Source organism: Taeniopygia guttata, chromosome 22, assembly GCF_048771995.1.
Source record: "Taeniopygia guttata chromosome 22, bTaeGut7.mat, whole genome shotgun sequence".
Lineage (NCBI taxonomy): Eukaryota > Metazoa > Chordata > Aves > Passeriformes > Estrildidae > Taeniopygia > Taeniopygia guttata.
This window is the reverse complement of record NC_133047.1, coordinates 4,595,610-4,610,052: the sequence shown is the minus strand read 5'-3', so window position 1 is coordinate 4,610,052 and position 14,443 is coordinate 4,595,610. Positions and strand designations below refer to the sequence as shown.

The window sequence follows — 14,443 nt, the reverse complement described above, 5'->3', positions numbered from 1 at the left end:
TCCTTTTGGGCAGGGCACCAGCCAAGCAAACACATCAGCTTTGCCTCTGCATGACACAGTCCAGGGCCTGGGACTGCTCGTTTGGATTAAAAACCACCAGAGTGACTGAGATGGCATTTGCAAGATTGGAGCTCTTTGGGGTGAGAAAAGCAGGAGGAGAGGCAGGTTTGGGTCTCCTGGGAGCTGCTGGGGGGAAGGTTGGGGGTCACTGTTCTGGGCCTAAATCAGATGTTTCTGCTCTGCAGAGGGTCCCTGGGAAGAGGACCTGGCTGGTTAAACCCTCCCCCCAGCATCTCTGGTGCCTCCAGGTTGAGCCCCTCGCCTTCCCAGAAGGGTTTTTGGTTGGTTTTCCTGTAACTTGTCCCTTGCTCTCCATGTGTGGCAGGGAAGGAGCTGCTGCTGGTTTTGCCCCTCAGGTTTTGCCCCTCTGTCCTGGGGAGAGCAGATGCCTGCAGCAGGCTGGGAGTGAGGCAGGGCCTCGTCCCCACCCTCCAGGAGCCTGCAGGAGCGCAGCTCTGCAGGACTGAGAAGGGATGCACAGCCTGCAGGGTGAGAGGAAGGACAGGAACATTGGCCCTGCTTTGTCCTGTTTGGGCATGGCTTGGGAGAGACCTTACAGACCCCCCAATCCCACCCCTGCCATGGCAGGGACACCTCCCACCCTCCCAGGCTGCTCCAAACCCCTGTCCAGCCTGGCCTTGGGCACTGCCAGGGATCCAGGGGCAGCCACAGCTGCTCTGGGCACCTGTGCCAGGGCCTGCCCACCCTCAGGGAACAATTCCCAATTCCCAGTATCCCATCCATCCCTGCCCTCTGGCACTGGGAGCCATTCCCTGTGTCCTGTCCCTCCATGCCTTGTCTCCAGCTCTCCTGGAGCCCCTTTAGGCCCTGGAAGGGGCTCTGAGCTCTCCCTGGAACTTCTCCTCTCCAGGTGAGCACCCCCATTTTTCCCAGTCTGGCTCCATGGCCTCCCATGGATTCACTCCATACGCTCCACATCCCTCTGGTGCTGGAGCCGGAGCTGGGGGAAGCTCTGCAGGAGCAGGTGGGGTCTCACCTGGGCTGAAGGTGCCCAGAGCAGCCTCCCCAGCTCACTGCTGTGCCCCAGGGCTCCTCAAGGGGCTGACTCTGGATGATCTCTCCTGGCAGAGCTCACCTTCTCTGCAAATTCCATCCCATCACTGAATTATCCCTCTGCTCAGTGATCTAATCCTCTTTGCCAGATCAGCCTTCAAGCCTCTTTCCAGGGCTCCTTTCCAGCACGGTCACACTATTCCCTGCCCAGGAACCAGCTCTGGGCTTTGTTTTCCTCCTGCTCCAGCAGCAGCTTCCCCTTCCCGTTCCACCTTCCATTCTGCTTTCCCTTCCCCTTCTTTTCTCCCTTGCAACCCCCAGCCCCACTGACCCATCACGAGGCACAAATTCCAGGATCATGATCGTTATTTTATTACTTCCAGTCTCATGTGCTTCCCTTCCCATCTGGAGAGGACTTTCATCCTGTTCCCGAGCTTTTACCAGCAGACAGAAGGACTTTGTTGCTGCTGCAGGAGTGTGAGCTTGTGCCATGGATGCCTTGGGGCAGTGGGGGAGAGCAGCACCCAGACACTGGGAATACTGGGAGGCTGGGGTCCTGCTGCTCCCAGGAATGACTCTGGAAGCACTGGAGGGCCTGCTGCTCTCAGACAGCTCTGGGGCTGCAGGTGGAGGTGGGCTTTGGCGGGGGTCAGTGGTCCTGAGGGGATCAAGCAGCCATGGGAGCTGCTGGTACCGTGGGAGCTGCTGGTGCCGCCTGTTTTGGGGTTATCTTGACTTCTCTCCCGGCCACACCAGCTCTTGGGGACTCCCTCCATGGCCAGGGACCAGCACTGGACACGATGGTGGAAGGGGATGCATTTTTTTGGTGGGGGTGAGGTCCAACACAATCTGGGAGTGGGAATGGCGTCATCCTGGATGAAATCCCTCAGCCTGGCGTAGAGACGGGTGTGCTACAGGTGTGTGACAGCTGAGGGCGAGGTGGGGGTGACGTGCTGGGGAGCAGGGGTCCCTGCTGGTGGCATGGCAGGCTTTAGTCTCCCTTCTTGGAGCTGGTGGCCTGCAGGCGCATCTTCAGCCACGCCACGTCCGCGTAGAGGTTGCGCTTGAGGATGGTGCTGGCGCAGATGATGGCTCCTTGCAGGGCTCCCATGAAACCCCCCAGGCACAAATCCTGCCCTGAAAGGAGGGAGCAGCAGGTGAGCAGCCCTGTGAGCAGCCCTCACTCCCCAGCCAACCATCAGTGGTGGTTTGGGCATCGCCTTCCAGCTGCCCCTACACAATCCCTGGGTCTGAACCCACATTCCCTGCCCTGTCTGACCTTCCCTTGTCTCCAGCAGGAACTCCTCATCCTGCCCCACCTTCCCCAGATGGGAACTCTCCATCCTGCACTGGGCAAGGAGACAACCTCCCAGAGCTGGGGGAGCACAGCCCTCCTCTGCTCCCCTGGGACCACGGAACGCTGCTTTTCCAGGCGTTATCCCACTGCCCCCAGCGGCTCTTCCCTTCATTCCGCTTCAGGACTGGAGGTTTTCTCTGCCCGCATCCCGCTCCTGGTGGCCCTGTCACCTGTCAGGTAGAGGCTGGGCACGGCCGTGTCTGCCCGCACGGTGGCAATGGCCTCGGCCTGCAGGCGGGCGATGCCGTGGTCGGTGCCGTAGAGCTCCCCGTGGGGACTGGCGATGTAGTGCTGGTTGGTGAGGGGAGTGCCACCCGAGAGGTACTCGATCTGCGGGGGACAGGGACAGGGGGGCTGCAGGGGCAGCAGCACGGGGCGCCGCTGCAGGAACCTGGCTGTGGGGTACGGTCTGGGACGGGTCTCCTGGCAGACGCTGGTGGGGTGGTTCTGGCCAGTTTCATCCCAGGATGGTTCTGGAGGATCATCCTGGGATGGGCATGCAGGTCTGCCCAGGTTGGATGGGGATCGGAGCAACCTGGTCTGGTGGAAGGTGTCCCTGCTCACGATGGGGTGGAGCTGGATGAGCTTTTCCAACCCAAACCATTCCACGACTCCATTGGGTAGATGGAGGGAGCTGGAGGACCCCTGAACCCCGAGCTTAGGACCCCTGAACCCTGTGTTTTCTCACCCGGCCCTCGATGCGAGGGTAGAGCTTGGAGACAGTCTGCATGATGGCATCCACAAAAGTCTTCTTCAGGTCCTCATAGTCATCCCCCCGCTTGTGGACCTGCTTGTCCTTCCACTCCTCGAACCACTCGTACCTGGCGAAGGTGACGATGGCCAGTGTGGATTTACCTGCAGGAGGACAAGGCTGGGGTGCTTGTCCCTGTGCCCACCCTCATCCCACCCTGTTGCTGCCCCAAACCCAGGGGATGTCCCCAGATCCTTGGGGTTCCATGTCCTTCATCCAGGTATCCCAAAGAGTGCATTCCATGAGCTTTGAGCAGGGATAGCTGAGTATAAACTCCTTGTTTGGGATCACCAAACCCCAACAAGAGCTTTGAAGCCCCTCACAAGGTGCCAGCCTCACCTGGGTGCCTCATTTCCCAGGTGGGGTCCTTGGCTGATGGCGAGGTGACAAAGAGCAAAGGGATGTTGTTGGCAGCTTCTTCTCTGGATGAAGCCAGGTAGCGCTTCATCCTGCACGGGAGGGAAGGGCTGAGCTGGGCTTCAGGGCACCCCTCCCCCTGAAAACCCTTACGACCAAACCCCCATTTCCTGAGTCACTGCCCAGGAATTCACTCCTTACGCTCAGCGAAGCACATCCAAGGTGAAGCCAAACCTACATTCCATCCAAGTCGTTCCCTGGGAACATGAAGTAGTTGGTGGGCTCCAGCCCCAGCTCTTCCCTCGAGCCGCTGAGGCCGACGAAGACGGTGAAACCCCCCTCACCATGGCTCACCATGCGGAGCTGGGCCTGGATCTCTGCAGCGTGGAGGGCAAAAGGGGAATTAGTCTGTTCTGGGCGAAATCGGGCTTTTCTAGGACCCTCGGCTACAAAGAAGTAGTTTCTCCAATCCTGGTCCTTTCCCACCAAACCTGACCCTTCCCACCCACACAACCCATCCCCTTTCTGCCTGACTGTGCCCCTTGCCCCCATCCTTGCCCCTTCCAGAAGGTTTTCTGGCAATCCAACTTTAAGCAGAATTTCCACCAACTCCCATGAATTTCGGGGCCTTGCGCTGTGTATTTTAGGGAATCCTTGCACCAAACCAGGACTTTGCAAACTGTGGCCAATTTGGGCCAATTAATTTAACCTGAATAAAACCCCCCCGTGAAGAAACGAGCGGCCCAGGGCTGGGTTTTGAGGGCCATGGCACAGCAGCGACAGGGCGTTTGCCGGTGTTAATTGGCAAATCGGCTTTTAATTGGGATTAATGCCGTAATCCCGCCGGAGCCCGGCGCTGACGCCGCACCCGGCAGAGCCCGCGCCTCCGCCGGCAGCAGCCTCTCGTAGGTGTTGAAGATCCCGGCGTCCGAAATGATCACGGGAGCCAAGATATCCACCGAATCTTGGCCTTTTTTGACACTCACACCTGGGAGGGGAAACCCAGAAGGGGGAGAATGAGGTGCTGGTGAAAGGAACCCCGCTTTGGGAGCAGCCCCTCGGGCCAGGTGCTCACCGCAGGCTCTGCCCTGCGCGTCCAGCAGGATCCTCTGCACCGGCGCCTTCCCAAAGACGTCGCCTCCAGCCTTGCGGATCACCGGGATGGTGTGGAAGGCGATCTCCCCCGCCCCGCCCTTGGGGTACCAGGCGCCGTGGAGGAAGTGGTTCACCAGGATGCTGTGCATGGAGAAGCTGGCCTTGGAGGGGAGCACACCTGGGAAAAGGGGCAGCCGAGGAGGGTGTGGGCAAATCATGAGTTTGGAGCTTATCCTAAATATTTTAGTGTGAGGAACACCCTGGGTGTGATACTGAGGGGAAGGTGAGGAACCTGGAGGAGCAGGGAGGACATCAGGTGTGGGTGTCCCCATGGCAAAGGCTGTGGTCACCAACCTGACTAAGGCATGGGGCGCTCAGGAGAGGGGGCAGAGGGAAGGGGGAGCTCTGGAACATTCCCTTGTACAGGAATTATGTCACCTCGTGGGGAAGATGAAGAACGCAGAGGGAAAGAGATGGAGACGAGCAATGGGGACACGTCACCTGCCAGTGACTTGGGGACAAGGATGCTGGCGAAGCATCCCTGCAATGAACATCCCTGCAAACCTTCCGAAAACAACTCAAAAAAGGGGGTTCTTACCTTTTTTCTGTTTCTAAAGGGTTTAACATCATCCCAGGGCCTCCTGGTCACCTACCATAGGTGGGGAAGATGTAGCTGAGGACAGCCCGGAGCTCAGGGTTGGGGGTGAGACCATCCACCACCTCCTTGAGGCTGCGTGAGGCCAGCTGGCAGAAGGAGCAGAGGCGTGGGAGCAGCCTGGAGCGGATCAGGAGCCCGGCCAGGAACCTCGGGAGCATCTTCAGGATCCCCAGCAGCACAACCCCACGGCCGGTGCTCTGCAGGGAGAGCTGGGGGTCAGACACATCCCAGAGACGCTCCAAAGTGTTTTTTCCCCTTAAATTCACTGCTAGGCAGCCTGGGGAGCCGTGGGCAAGGGGAGTATTGGCTCCCTCAAAATACTTCCCGCAAAAACCTCCTTTAAGAAAAGCTTCCGTGAAAAAAGCTTCCCCAGAAAGGTCCTCCAGAAAGGTCCACCAAAAAAACTTCCCCAAAAAGTTACCCACGAAAAAAATGGTTCTTCAGAAAAACTTCCTTCAAGAACTCTGCCCCAACTCCTTAAAGAACTCCTTCTTTAAAGAACTCTCCCCCAAAACATCCATGACACTGCACTTTTGAGGCAGAAAGGGGCGATTTTGCACGTGTTTCCCAACGCTTTTGGGGTGATGCCATTATTCCCTGGGGGTGCCCAGCATCCAGGTGCCGGGGGGCTCCCCTGGCTGTGCGACCCCCCAGATCCAAACTGCCCTGGTGTTATCCCACCTTCAGCAGCCGCTGGAACTCATCGATGGCCGCCGCCTCCCCAGGGAACTGCTCCTTCAGCCTCCGGAAATATTCCCTCTTCCCAGAATGGATGTGGAAGGTCCTGCCAGCAGCCTGGGGGTCCCCCAAAACCACGGCGTCGTAGATGGCCGGGAGCGGGGCCCACTCCAGCTGCCCATCCGTCAGCTGGTCCACCAGGAACCGCATCAGGGAGCCCTCCTGCATCTGCCCCACATAGTGGATCCCTAAAACAGACGTTTTTTCCTCTATTTTCCTCTTTTTTTCCCTTGTTTTCACTTTTTTCCTTTATTTGCATTTTCCCACAAACCCACCTCTTATTTATCCATCCCCACCCTATCAGCTCCACGTGGAAGGGAAAATGTGGGATACACCCGCCTCCCAGCTGGGGTGAATGGCACTGCCCACAGTATTTTTAGCTGGTAATTTTGGAGTTTTGTTACACTTTGCTATCCATCTCTGCTGTAAATAATCAATCCTGGAGATTCGGGGACACATAGAGCCAGACTCTGCCTTGACACAAGATGTGTCCTGAGGTGACATCCCCCATGCTGGATATTACACAGGGCTGGATATGGGGAATTTGGGGGTTTGGTATCCTATACCCAGAGGGTTTTGGGGTGAAGAGCAGGAAAATGGTTTGTGTAGCACGAGGTGTGTGCAGGGGAGCCCTGGCCGTGACTCCCACCCCGAGGGTATCCCAGGCCCATCCCTCGGATCCAGGGGGAGTTGGGGGTCCTGAATCTCACCGGTGTCAAACTCGAAGCCCTTCTCGGTGAAGGTGTGGCAGCAGCCCCCCAGTTTGCCGTGCTGCTCCAGCACCAGCACGCGCCAGCCGGCCTTGGCCAGCAGCGCCGCGGCCGCCAGGCCACCGATGCCGCTGCCCACCACGATGGCATCGAGCCCAGGGGGCACCTTCTCCGCCGAGAACACTGCGGGGAAACGGGGGCATCACCGGGGGGGCACCCCACAGCATGGGGCACCCCCTGAAACCGCGGTGAGCCGGGGGTGGCACCGCGGGGGTGACACTGGGGGGGGACAATGCCACCCTGGGGGGGTCCGTGACAGCCCGGGGGGATGCCAGCCCGGGGAGCTGATGCCAGCCCGGGGGGATGCCAGCCCCGGGAGCTGATGCCAGCCCGAGGCGGTGCTGTCCCGGGGAGCTGATGCCAGCCCGGGGAGCTGATACCAGCCCCAGGCGGTGCTGTCCCGGGGAGCTGATGCCAGCCCGGGGAGCTGATGCCAGCCCGGGGCGGTGCTGTCCCGGGGGATGCTGCACCCTGCGGTGATGCTGTCCTGGGGCCATGGCACGCTGAGCTGGCGATGCCACCCCGGCTCTAACCCCGCCGCGGGGCTGGTGGCCCCGGGGGTCCCGTACCTGTCTTAACGACGGTCCTGCGCACAGCCTTGTCGGTGACCAGCGGGGCGGGCGGGCGGCGGCTGTCGGTGGCGAAGGGGTTGCGGCTGCCCGAGACCCGGGGGAGCATGCGGGAGAGGAGGAGGAGGAGGAGGAGGAGAAGGGGGACGAGGAAGAACAGCGCCTGCAGCCACATGGTGCTGCGGGAGCCCCGCTCTGCCCCGCGGAACCGGGAACAGCGGCGGGGACGGCAGGAACGGGAACAGCGGGCACGGGGCGGGCGGACCGCGGGGAGGAGTGGGGGCGGGCACTGGGAGCTGGGACTGGGAGTTTGGTACTGGGAAGTGGCACTGGGCACTGGGACTGGGACTGGGCATTGGGAGCTGGGACTGGGAAGTGGCATTGGGCACTGGGAGCTGAGCCTGGGAGTTTGGGACTGGGAAGCGGCATTGGGCACTGGGAGCTGGTCCAGGGCACTGGGAGCTGGGACTGGGAAGTGAGAGCTGACACTGGGCACCATGAGCTGGCACTGGGAGCTGGCGACACCGGGAGGCGGCACTGGGATACTGGGGGCTGGCACTGGGATACTGGGGGCTGGCAGCGGGCCCCGCTCGCCAGCACTGCTCGCCCGCTGCAGACCCCGGACGCGCCGAGTCCCGCTCCGGGCACCGGTCCCGTTCCAGCTCCGCCGCTTGGGCCCCGCCCCGCCCCACCGGGCCCCGCCCCGCCCCACCGGGCCCCGCCTCCTCCTCCGCGCGCCGCCGTTTCCGCGTCGCGCGGTGCACGCTGGGAATTGTAGTCCCCCCCGCGCGCCCCCTCCCTAGCGGGTGGAGGTGCGGACTACAGCTCCCGGCGTGCGGCGCGGCCGCGCATGGGCAGTGCGGCGGCCTCGGGCTGGGGGGAGCGGAGGGGTCGGAGGGGTCTGAGGGGCTGAGCGGGGGCTGGAACGGGTTCCTGAGGGGCTGGAACGGGTTCCTGAGGGGCTGAGCGGGCTCCTGAGGCGCTGGGAGCACCGAGGGCAGTAGGCGGCTCCCGAGGGGCTGGGGGGTTGTGGGGGTCCCGCACACCCCCATTCCCACCGCCGCCCCCCGTCTCTCCGCAGGCCGTGAGCGGCGCCGGGGGCTCGGAGCGGCCGGCGGAGCGGCAGCGCCTTGTCCCTCCGGCAAGTTCCTCTGCGGCCGGAGCCCCCCAGCCGAGACCCGCCGAGCCTCCCCACCTCAGGGTCCCGGACCCCGCTCCCCCTCATCGCTCCGTTCCCGCCGTTACAGCCACATAAAATCGTGCCGAGGGTACAGACCCTCCCTGAAGGGGCTGAGCCGCCTTCCCGGGGGCATAGGGGCTGTTGCCTGGGGGAGAAGCTTGGATTTTCGGCTGGTGTTCGAGGGTGACGCTGTGTTCGCTCTGTCCCCCTCAGATGGCAGCTCTGGGGCAGGGAGGTGTCCTGCAGGAGCTGGTGCTCGGAGCGGGGCAGCCCCCAGACCCTGGTGAGCTTTCCCTGCTTCCCTTGGATTAATCCTGGCCTTTCCTGCTGGATCCGTCACCTGCGAGCCCCCAGGGATCAAGCAGGGGGGGATGTCTCTGACAAATCCGTCCAGTCCCAGATCGTTCCCCAAACTCACCCGAGATAAACCTCGTGGTGCCCGGGGTGGCTGCGGTTGGGATTTCCCTTGGCAAAGAGGGAACACAGCCCCAGGGTGTCCTGAGCGGGGCTGGGGGAAGGGAGGAACCCCCCACTCCATGTCTGCCCCCAGATCTGACTGCTGTACCCCTTCCCTCGGGCAGGGCTCAGCGAGGAGCAGCGCCAGGCCCGGCAGGAGTGGGAGGCTCTGGAAGAGATCCAGTCAGGTACCGGGGCTAGCAGGGAGCGGGGCAGGTCCGGGAAGGAGCTGGGGGGCAGAGGGGTGCGGGAGGAGCTGCGGGCGTTATGTGCGGTGCGGGGTGGGCGCTTCCCTCTCCCCCGCGTTCCCCACGCCTTCACTCTGCTGGAAGCGGGGATCATTGCGGGGGCGGTCGGGGCTCCGTGAGGGTCTGACCCGCTCCCTGCCTCCCCTGCAGGCTTGGGGGGCACCTCAGGCGCGGCCCCCCCTCCGATTTCCTTCAGCGAGGCGCTGCAGCACTTCCAGAGCGCGGAGCTCCCCGCCAGCCGGGTACGCCGGGCTCCGTGCCCCGCTGCCCGCCGGGCGGGGGGCACAGCCCTGCCCCGCCGGGGGGCACAGCCCCTGCCCCGCCGGGGGGCACAGCCCCTGCCCCGCCGGGGGGCACAGCCCCTGCCCCGCCGGGGGGCACAGCCCCTGCCCCGCCGGGGGGCACAGCCCCTGCCCCGCCGGGGGGCACAGCCGCGCTGCTGAGCCTGTTTGTCCTGCAGGGCAAGGTGCGGGCCCCGGGGCGCCGCGGGATGCTGGCTGCCCTGCTCCGCTGCCTCCGCGGGCCGCCCCGGCTGTGCCCGCAGCTCCGCGGGGAGCAGGAGCTGGCGCTGGCCATGGCACAGTGTGAGTGGGACCCCCTGTGCCCTGCTGGATCGCATCCCTGAGGCCAGGGGCAATGGGATGAGAATCGCCCACTCCTTTGGCATGAGGGGGTTGCACACACATGGAAACCCTGGGCCTGTGGGTCTGGGGGCCGAGTGGTGTGTTCTGGGCACTGAGGGGGTTTTTTAGGTGCCAAGTTGTGCTTTTGAGGTGCTGTGAGGGCATTTTTGGAGGGTGTGGGTTTGGTTTTGGGGCACTAAGGGACATTTTCTGGGCACTGTGGGTTTTTTAGGGTGTTGAGGGGTGAGTCTGGGGTCTTTTGGGTGCTGAGGGGTGTTTTTGAGAAACAGGACGGGGATTTTTAGGGTGCCATGGGGCATGGGTTTGGCTGCTGAGGGTTTTATGGTGCCAGGGGCATTTTTAGGTAACAAGGAGGAGGGTTTTGGAGGACGTGAGGTGTTTTTTAGGCACCAAGGAATGTTTTTGGGGATTTCAGATTCCTGGGGCACCCAGGGATGTTTTTCAGATGTCAGGAGTGTTTTGAGGCAGCTGGGTGCTGGCTCCCTCCCTGCAGGTGCTCTGGATGACTCGGAGTGGGTGCACATGCGGATCCTGCAGACCATCTACCGGCAGCTGACGTGCTCCAGGCTGGGCTGCCCGCGCTACGGGGCACACTGGGAGGAGCTGGGCTTCCAGGGTAGGACAGGGAGCAGCCCTCTGCCTGGGGAGATCCCCAAAATCCATCCAAACCTCCCCTGGAACCTCCCCGTTCTATCTCAGCTCCCTCAGCTGCTCCCTGTGCTCCAGACCCAGCTCCACTGGGCCTCCCTTGGACAGGCTCCAGCACCTCAATGTCCTTCTTGGACCCCAAAACTGATCCCAGGCTTTGATCCCCCAGTCCTCCCACTCCTCTCCACACCCCTACAAAATTCCCAGGGGCACTCTCAGTCCCTCTGTCCATAGAAGAATTAAACCAAACTGGCCCAGTACAACATCTGGACTGGTTAGCTGGGTCTTCCCATATTCCTAAAAAAGCTGGTAATTCCTGGAAAGGTGTGGGCATGGGAGTGGTGGGGTGGAGCAGGGGCTGGTTAAAGCCCAGATGAGTGAGGTGATGGCCCCATTAGGGACTGGCCTGAAAGCTTTCCCTCAGGAAAAGGGATCCCCGGGGTTGTTGGGCAGAGGCAGGGACTGCAGGGAGCAAACAGCCCATGGGAGTGGGAAGGTGGCAGGGAGTGGCTCCCCGCTGTCCTTCCCAGGTGTGGATCCCGGGACTGACCTGCGTGGGACGGGAATGCTGGGGCTGATGCAGATCCTCTTCTTTGTCCTGGATTCCCGGACGCTGCCACTGGCACGGGAGATTTTCCAGCTCTCCCAGCATGAAACCCAGGCATGACCTTCCCCCTCCTTCCTGCCAGGGAGTCTCCCTTGGAATTCCCAATGCTCTGGGAGAGGGAAGAACAAAAAGCTTCTCTTCTGAGTTTTTTTGGGATGCTGAACCACCTTGTAGTCGTGAGGGGAAGAAGGCGGTGCCCAAGGGCCCCGATCCGGGCTGGAGCAGAGCTCCAAGTGCTGTATTTATGCTGGGAATGGGATTTTAGAGATCTGCTGCTGGCTTGGAGTGGGATAAACAGGCTGGAGAGTGGGAAAATGGGAATGCCTAGGGACATTTTAGTCCGGGTTTACGCCTGGGTACAAGATAGGCTCAACCCTCAGCCTGGATCTGTAGGGCTGTTATCCCAGTGCGTGGATCCCATGGATCCATCCCGTGGATTTGTGGCTGCATGGATGCAGTGTCAAGGGGCCAGAGGTGCCAGAGGGGAGGAGGGTTTTCCAGCTGAGCTTCCTTAATGCTGGAATTCTGGTTGTTTCACAGAACTTTCCCTTCTGCATCATGTCCGTGAACATCACCCGGATCGTCATCCAGGCGCTGCAGGAGGAGCGGCTCTCCCGGTGAGTGGGGATGGTCCTGGGCTCTCAAGCTGCACCCCGGCTTGTTCCCCTTCCCAGAAGGGGGCTGAATAATCAGATGGGACTCAGTTTCTTCATGCAGAAAAGCCAATTCTTTATTCACATAATTAGTTTTATACAGTTTTCACAGACCTCGTGTGTAACTCCAAGTGGCTGGTAGTTTTCTTGCTCATCAATTCATTGGTTTAAAAGTGCCTGTGTGTGTAAGAATCTCTCCATCTACAAATGTTTATGCATTTCCTTAGTGGATTCTCACGGGACAGATTTATTGCTTATGGAAGTGCAGATTTCTATTTCTGTCCAAGAACAGGCGTCCATGTTAGCAGACTTCCCATTTCAACCCCAAGATTGTTCCTCGTGGGAACTTGCAACCTATTGCTCGCTTAGCTAGACTAGCAGGGCCTAAAGCACATTTGTGAAGACTTTTATAATCCTGGAGTTGTCTGTAGTGTCTCTGTGTCCCCTCCGCAGGGAGTGCAACCGGCGGCAGCAGGTGATCGGGGTGCTGAACGACCTGTACGCCGCCGCCTTCCTGCGCCTCTCCCGCCTCTGGGAGCAGCAGCACGGCACCGTGGCTGACGCCGGCTTCTTCCTCAAGGGTTTGTCTTCCCGGCTTCCCCAGCCCAACGACACGGGCTGTAATGCCCAGGGAGTCCAAACATTCCCAGTTTAATCCCTGCACTGAGGTTTTTTCCCTGTCCCAGGGGTGGTTTTCCTCCCGTTTTCCACGCCAGGGGGATGCTGGACATGTGGGGACATTCCTGCTCCATGTTAAGCCATGGCTTAACCCCTGTCCATTAATTACTCCAGAGAGGAATGCTGTCAGTGGGACTAGTGTATCCCTGAGGTATCGGGATCCAGCTGGCACTGCTGGGCTCCAGCTTCACCCCATCTTCCCTGCATTCCAGTTTTAGGGTGCTCAGGCTGGCACTGTGCTCCCTGCTCCCAAGGAAAGCACGAGCACGCCCTTTCCCAAGGGAAAATGTCGGGACACGGGATGGACAGGATTGGCAGGATTCCAGGCCTGCTCCCCTCAACCTTTTCCCCCTCTGACCTTTCCAGAGCTGGAATTATCCACCAAAAAGAAGCCGAAGCAGCTGCTGAAATCCCTGGAAGCCTACCTGAGCCGTGGCCTTCAGCCTCCCTCCCTTCCCTCCTCCCAGATCCACTTCACCAACATCTGTGACCCTGGGCTGGAGCTGGAGGGAGATTCCTGACTGGTCTGACACGGAGTGGGACACTGCACAGGGAATTCTGCTGGAGGATCAGCCCTTGGAGGGAGACACACCAGTGTTCCTCCTGGTTTGGGGGAGCAGGAAAGGCTGGGAGAGGTCATGGAGCTGGGATTTTGCCTGCTTCAGGTGGAATTTTCTGGAAGCAAAGGAGGAGGAGGAGGTAGAGCAGGGGATTCCATGAGCCAGCCAGCCTGGTGCTGGGATAGTCACTCTCCCCACCGCAAATCTGGGTCCTTACCCTCCCCAGGTGGAGCTGGAAGGTGGTGCTGGGTTCCTGGATCCCATCCCAGCCCCAGCAGCGCCTGGAATGGGAATCCCCCCACTTTGGGGGGCTGTGTCAGAGTCCCCGGGGTCACTGTGGGCTGTCAGCACCCAAAAAAGTTACTAAAGGAGGTAGATGAGGGAAAGAGAGTTTTGGATTTGCCACTGGACTCTGTATCTGGAGGCAGGAAAGGTGAACTGGGGTGCCCTGAGTCCACTTTGGGGTGAAAAAGGAGCTGTGGAGAGCTCCAAGGAGGAGGGGAAGGGTTATTCCCTCTGGGAGCAGCTCGGGGCCAGTGCTTGGGAATGTCCCCAGGACCCTAAAAATGGGGAAAAGCACCCCCTAAAGCCCAAATCTGGAGAGAAATTAGGGGTTTGGAGAAGTAGGAGCTGGGGGAAGAATGGAATGTTGTGGCCCCAGCCCCCTTGAGAGGGCGATGATTCCTGGGGGCTGGGAATGCTCCTGGATGGAAAAAAAAAACAAATAAATTGGAGAAAAAGGAGCCTGGAGTTGGGGTTTGCTCTCCTGATCTTGGGCGATTGTGGAAATTGAAGGGAGAATCCTTTTCAGGTGTTTTGGGGGAGCAAAGATGTTGTGGGGGGTCGGGGCAGTCTTGCACACATAGGAGCACATTTGGGAGTGGTATCTGAGATACTGGGGGGAGATAGACAAGAAAAAAGGGGGAAAGGATGGTATAAAAGGAGAATAAAAGCAAAGAGACAAGAAAAAACTGAGGGAAAAACAAGACAAAATAGGACAAGGAAAAGAGGAGGAAGAAAAAGATGAGGAAAAAAGAGACAATAAAAAGAAAGGGAAGAGGCTCAACCACTCTTTTCCTAGTTTGTTTGTTTGCCTTTTTCCTCCTCTTCTCCTTTCCCCTCTCTCTTTTTTTCCCCCCTTTTCCAGGGGTGGGCCCGGAGGTGCGAGGCCTCCGCCCCTCCCCACGTGAACCGGGGCCTTTCCGGCCTTTCCGGCCGCTGCAGCCCCGCGGGTCCGGGGCGTGGGACGGACCGGGCCGGGGGGACGGGGACAGGGGCCCGGCGGGACCCTCCGGGGCTGTCCCGGGCCGGTGCCGCCGGGGCCGGGCCGGTTCCGGGGCGGAGCGGGGCCGGGCCGAGCGCGGGGCCTGCGGGGCCGGGCCCGGGGCCGGCGGGGCGTG

General features: G+C 60.7%; 2 protein-coding genes across 3 annotated transcripts; one reads left to right on the top strand and one right to left on the bottom strand.

The window, feature by feature from the left end:
* Window positions 1-1,422: 1,422 nt before the first annotated feature.
* RETSAT (retinol saturase) lies at window positions 1,423-7,638 on the bottom strand. Of its 2 annotated transcripts, XM_030290116.4 has the most exons (11): window positions 7,370-7,635; window positions 6,741-6,923; window positions 5,974-6,218; window positions 5,288-5,489; window positions 4,615-4,812; window positions 4,408-4,527; window positions 3,778-3,916; window positions 3,522-3,631; window positions 3,120-3,286; window positions 2,602-2,761; window positions 1,423-2,211 (listed from the first exon to the last, which is right to left on the bottom strand). In XM_030290116.4, the coding sequence occupies exons 1-11, from the start codon at window positions 7,542-7,544 to the stop codon at window positions 2,066-2,068; spliced, it is 1,845 nt and encodes a 614-aa protein (XP_030145976.4). In that variant the 5' UTR covers window positions 7,545-7,635; the 3' UTR covers window positions 1,423-2,065. The 2 variants fall into 2 exon arrangements, with proteins under 2 accessions (XP_030145976.4, XP_072773876.1); XM_072917775.1 differs by lacking the exon at window positions 2,602-2,761 and having other exon boundaries at window positions 7,370-7,638.
* Window positions 7,639-8,183: 545 nt separating this feature from the next.
* ELMOD3 (ELMO domain containing 3) lies at window positions 8,184-13,786 on the top strand. The gene is made up of 10 exons (XM_072917787.1): window positions 8,184-8,510; window positions 8,763-8,832; window positions 9,131-9,193; window positions 9,404-9,495; window positions 9,714-9,837; window positions 10,391-10,513; window positions 11,076-11,206; window positions 11,693-11,769; window positions 12,259-12,386; window positions 12,850-13,786. Exons 2-10 carry the CDS (start codon window positions 8,763-8,765, stop codon window positions 13,002-13,004), a joined length of 963 nt encoding a protein of 320 aa, XP_072773888.1. The 5' UTR covers window positions 8,184-8,510; the 3' UTR covers window positions 13,005-13,786.
* Window positions 13,787-14,443: the final 657 nt, after the last annotated feature.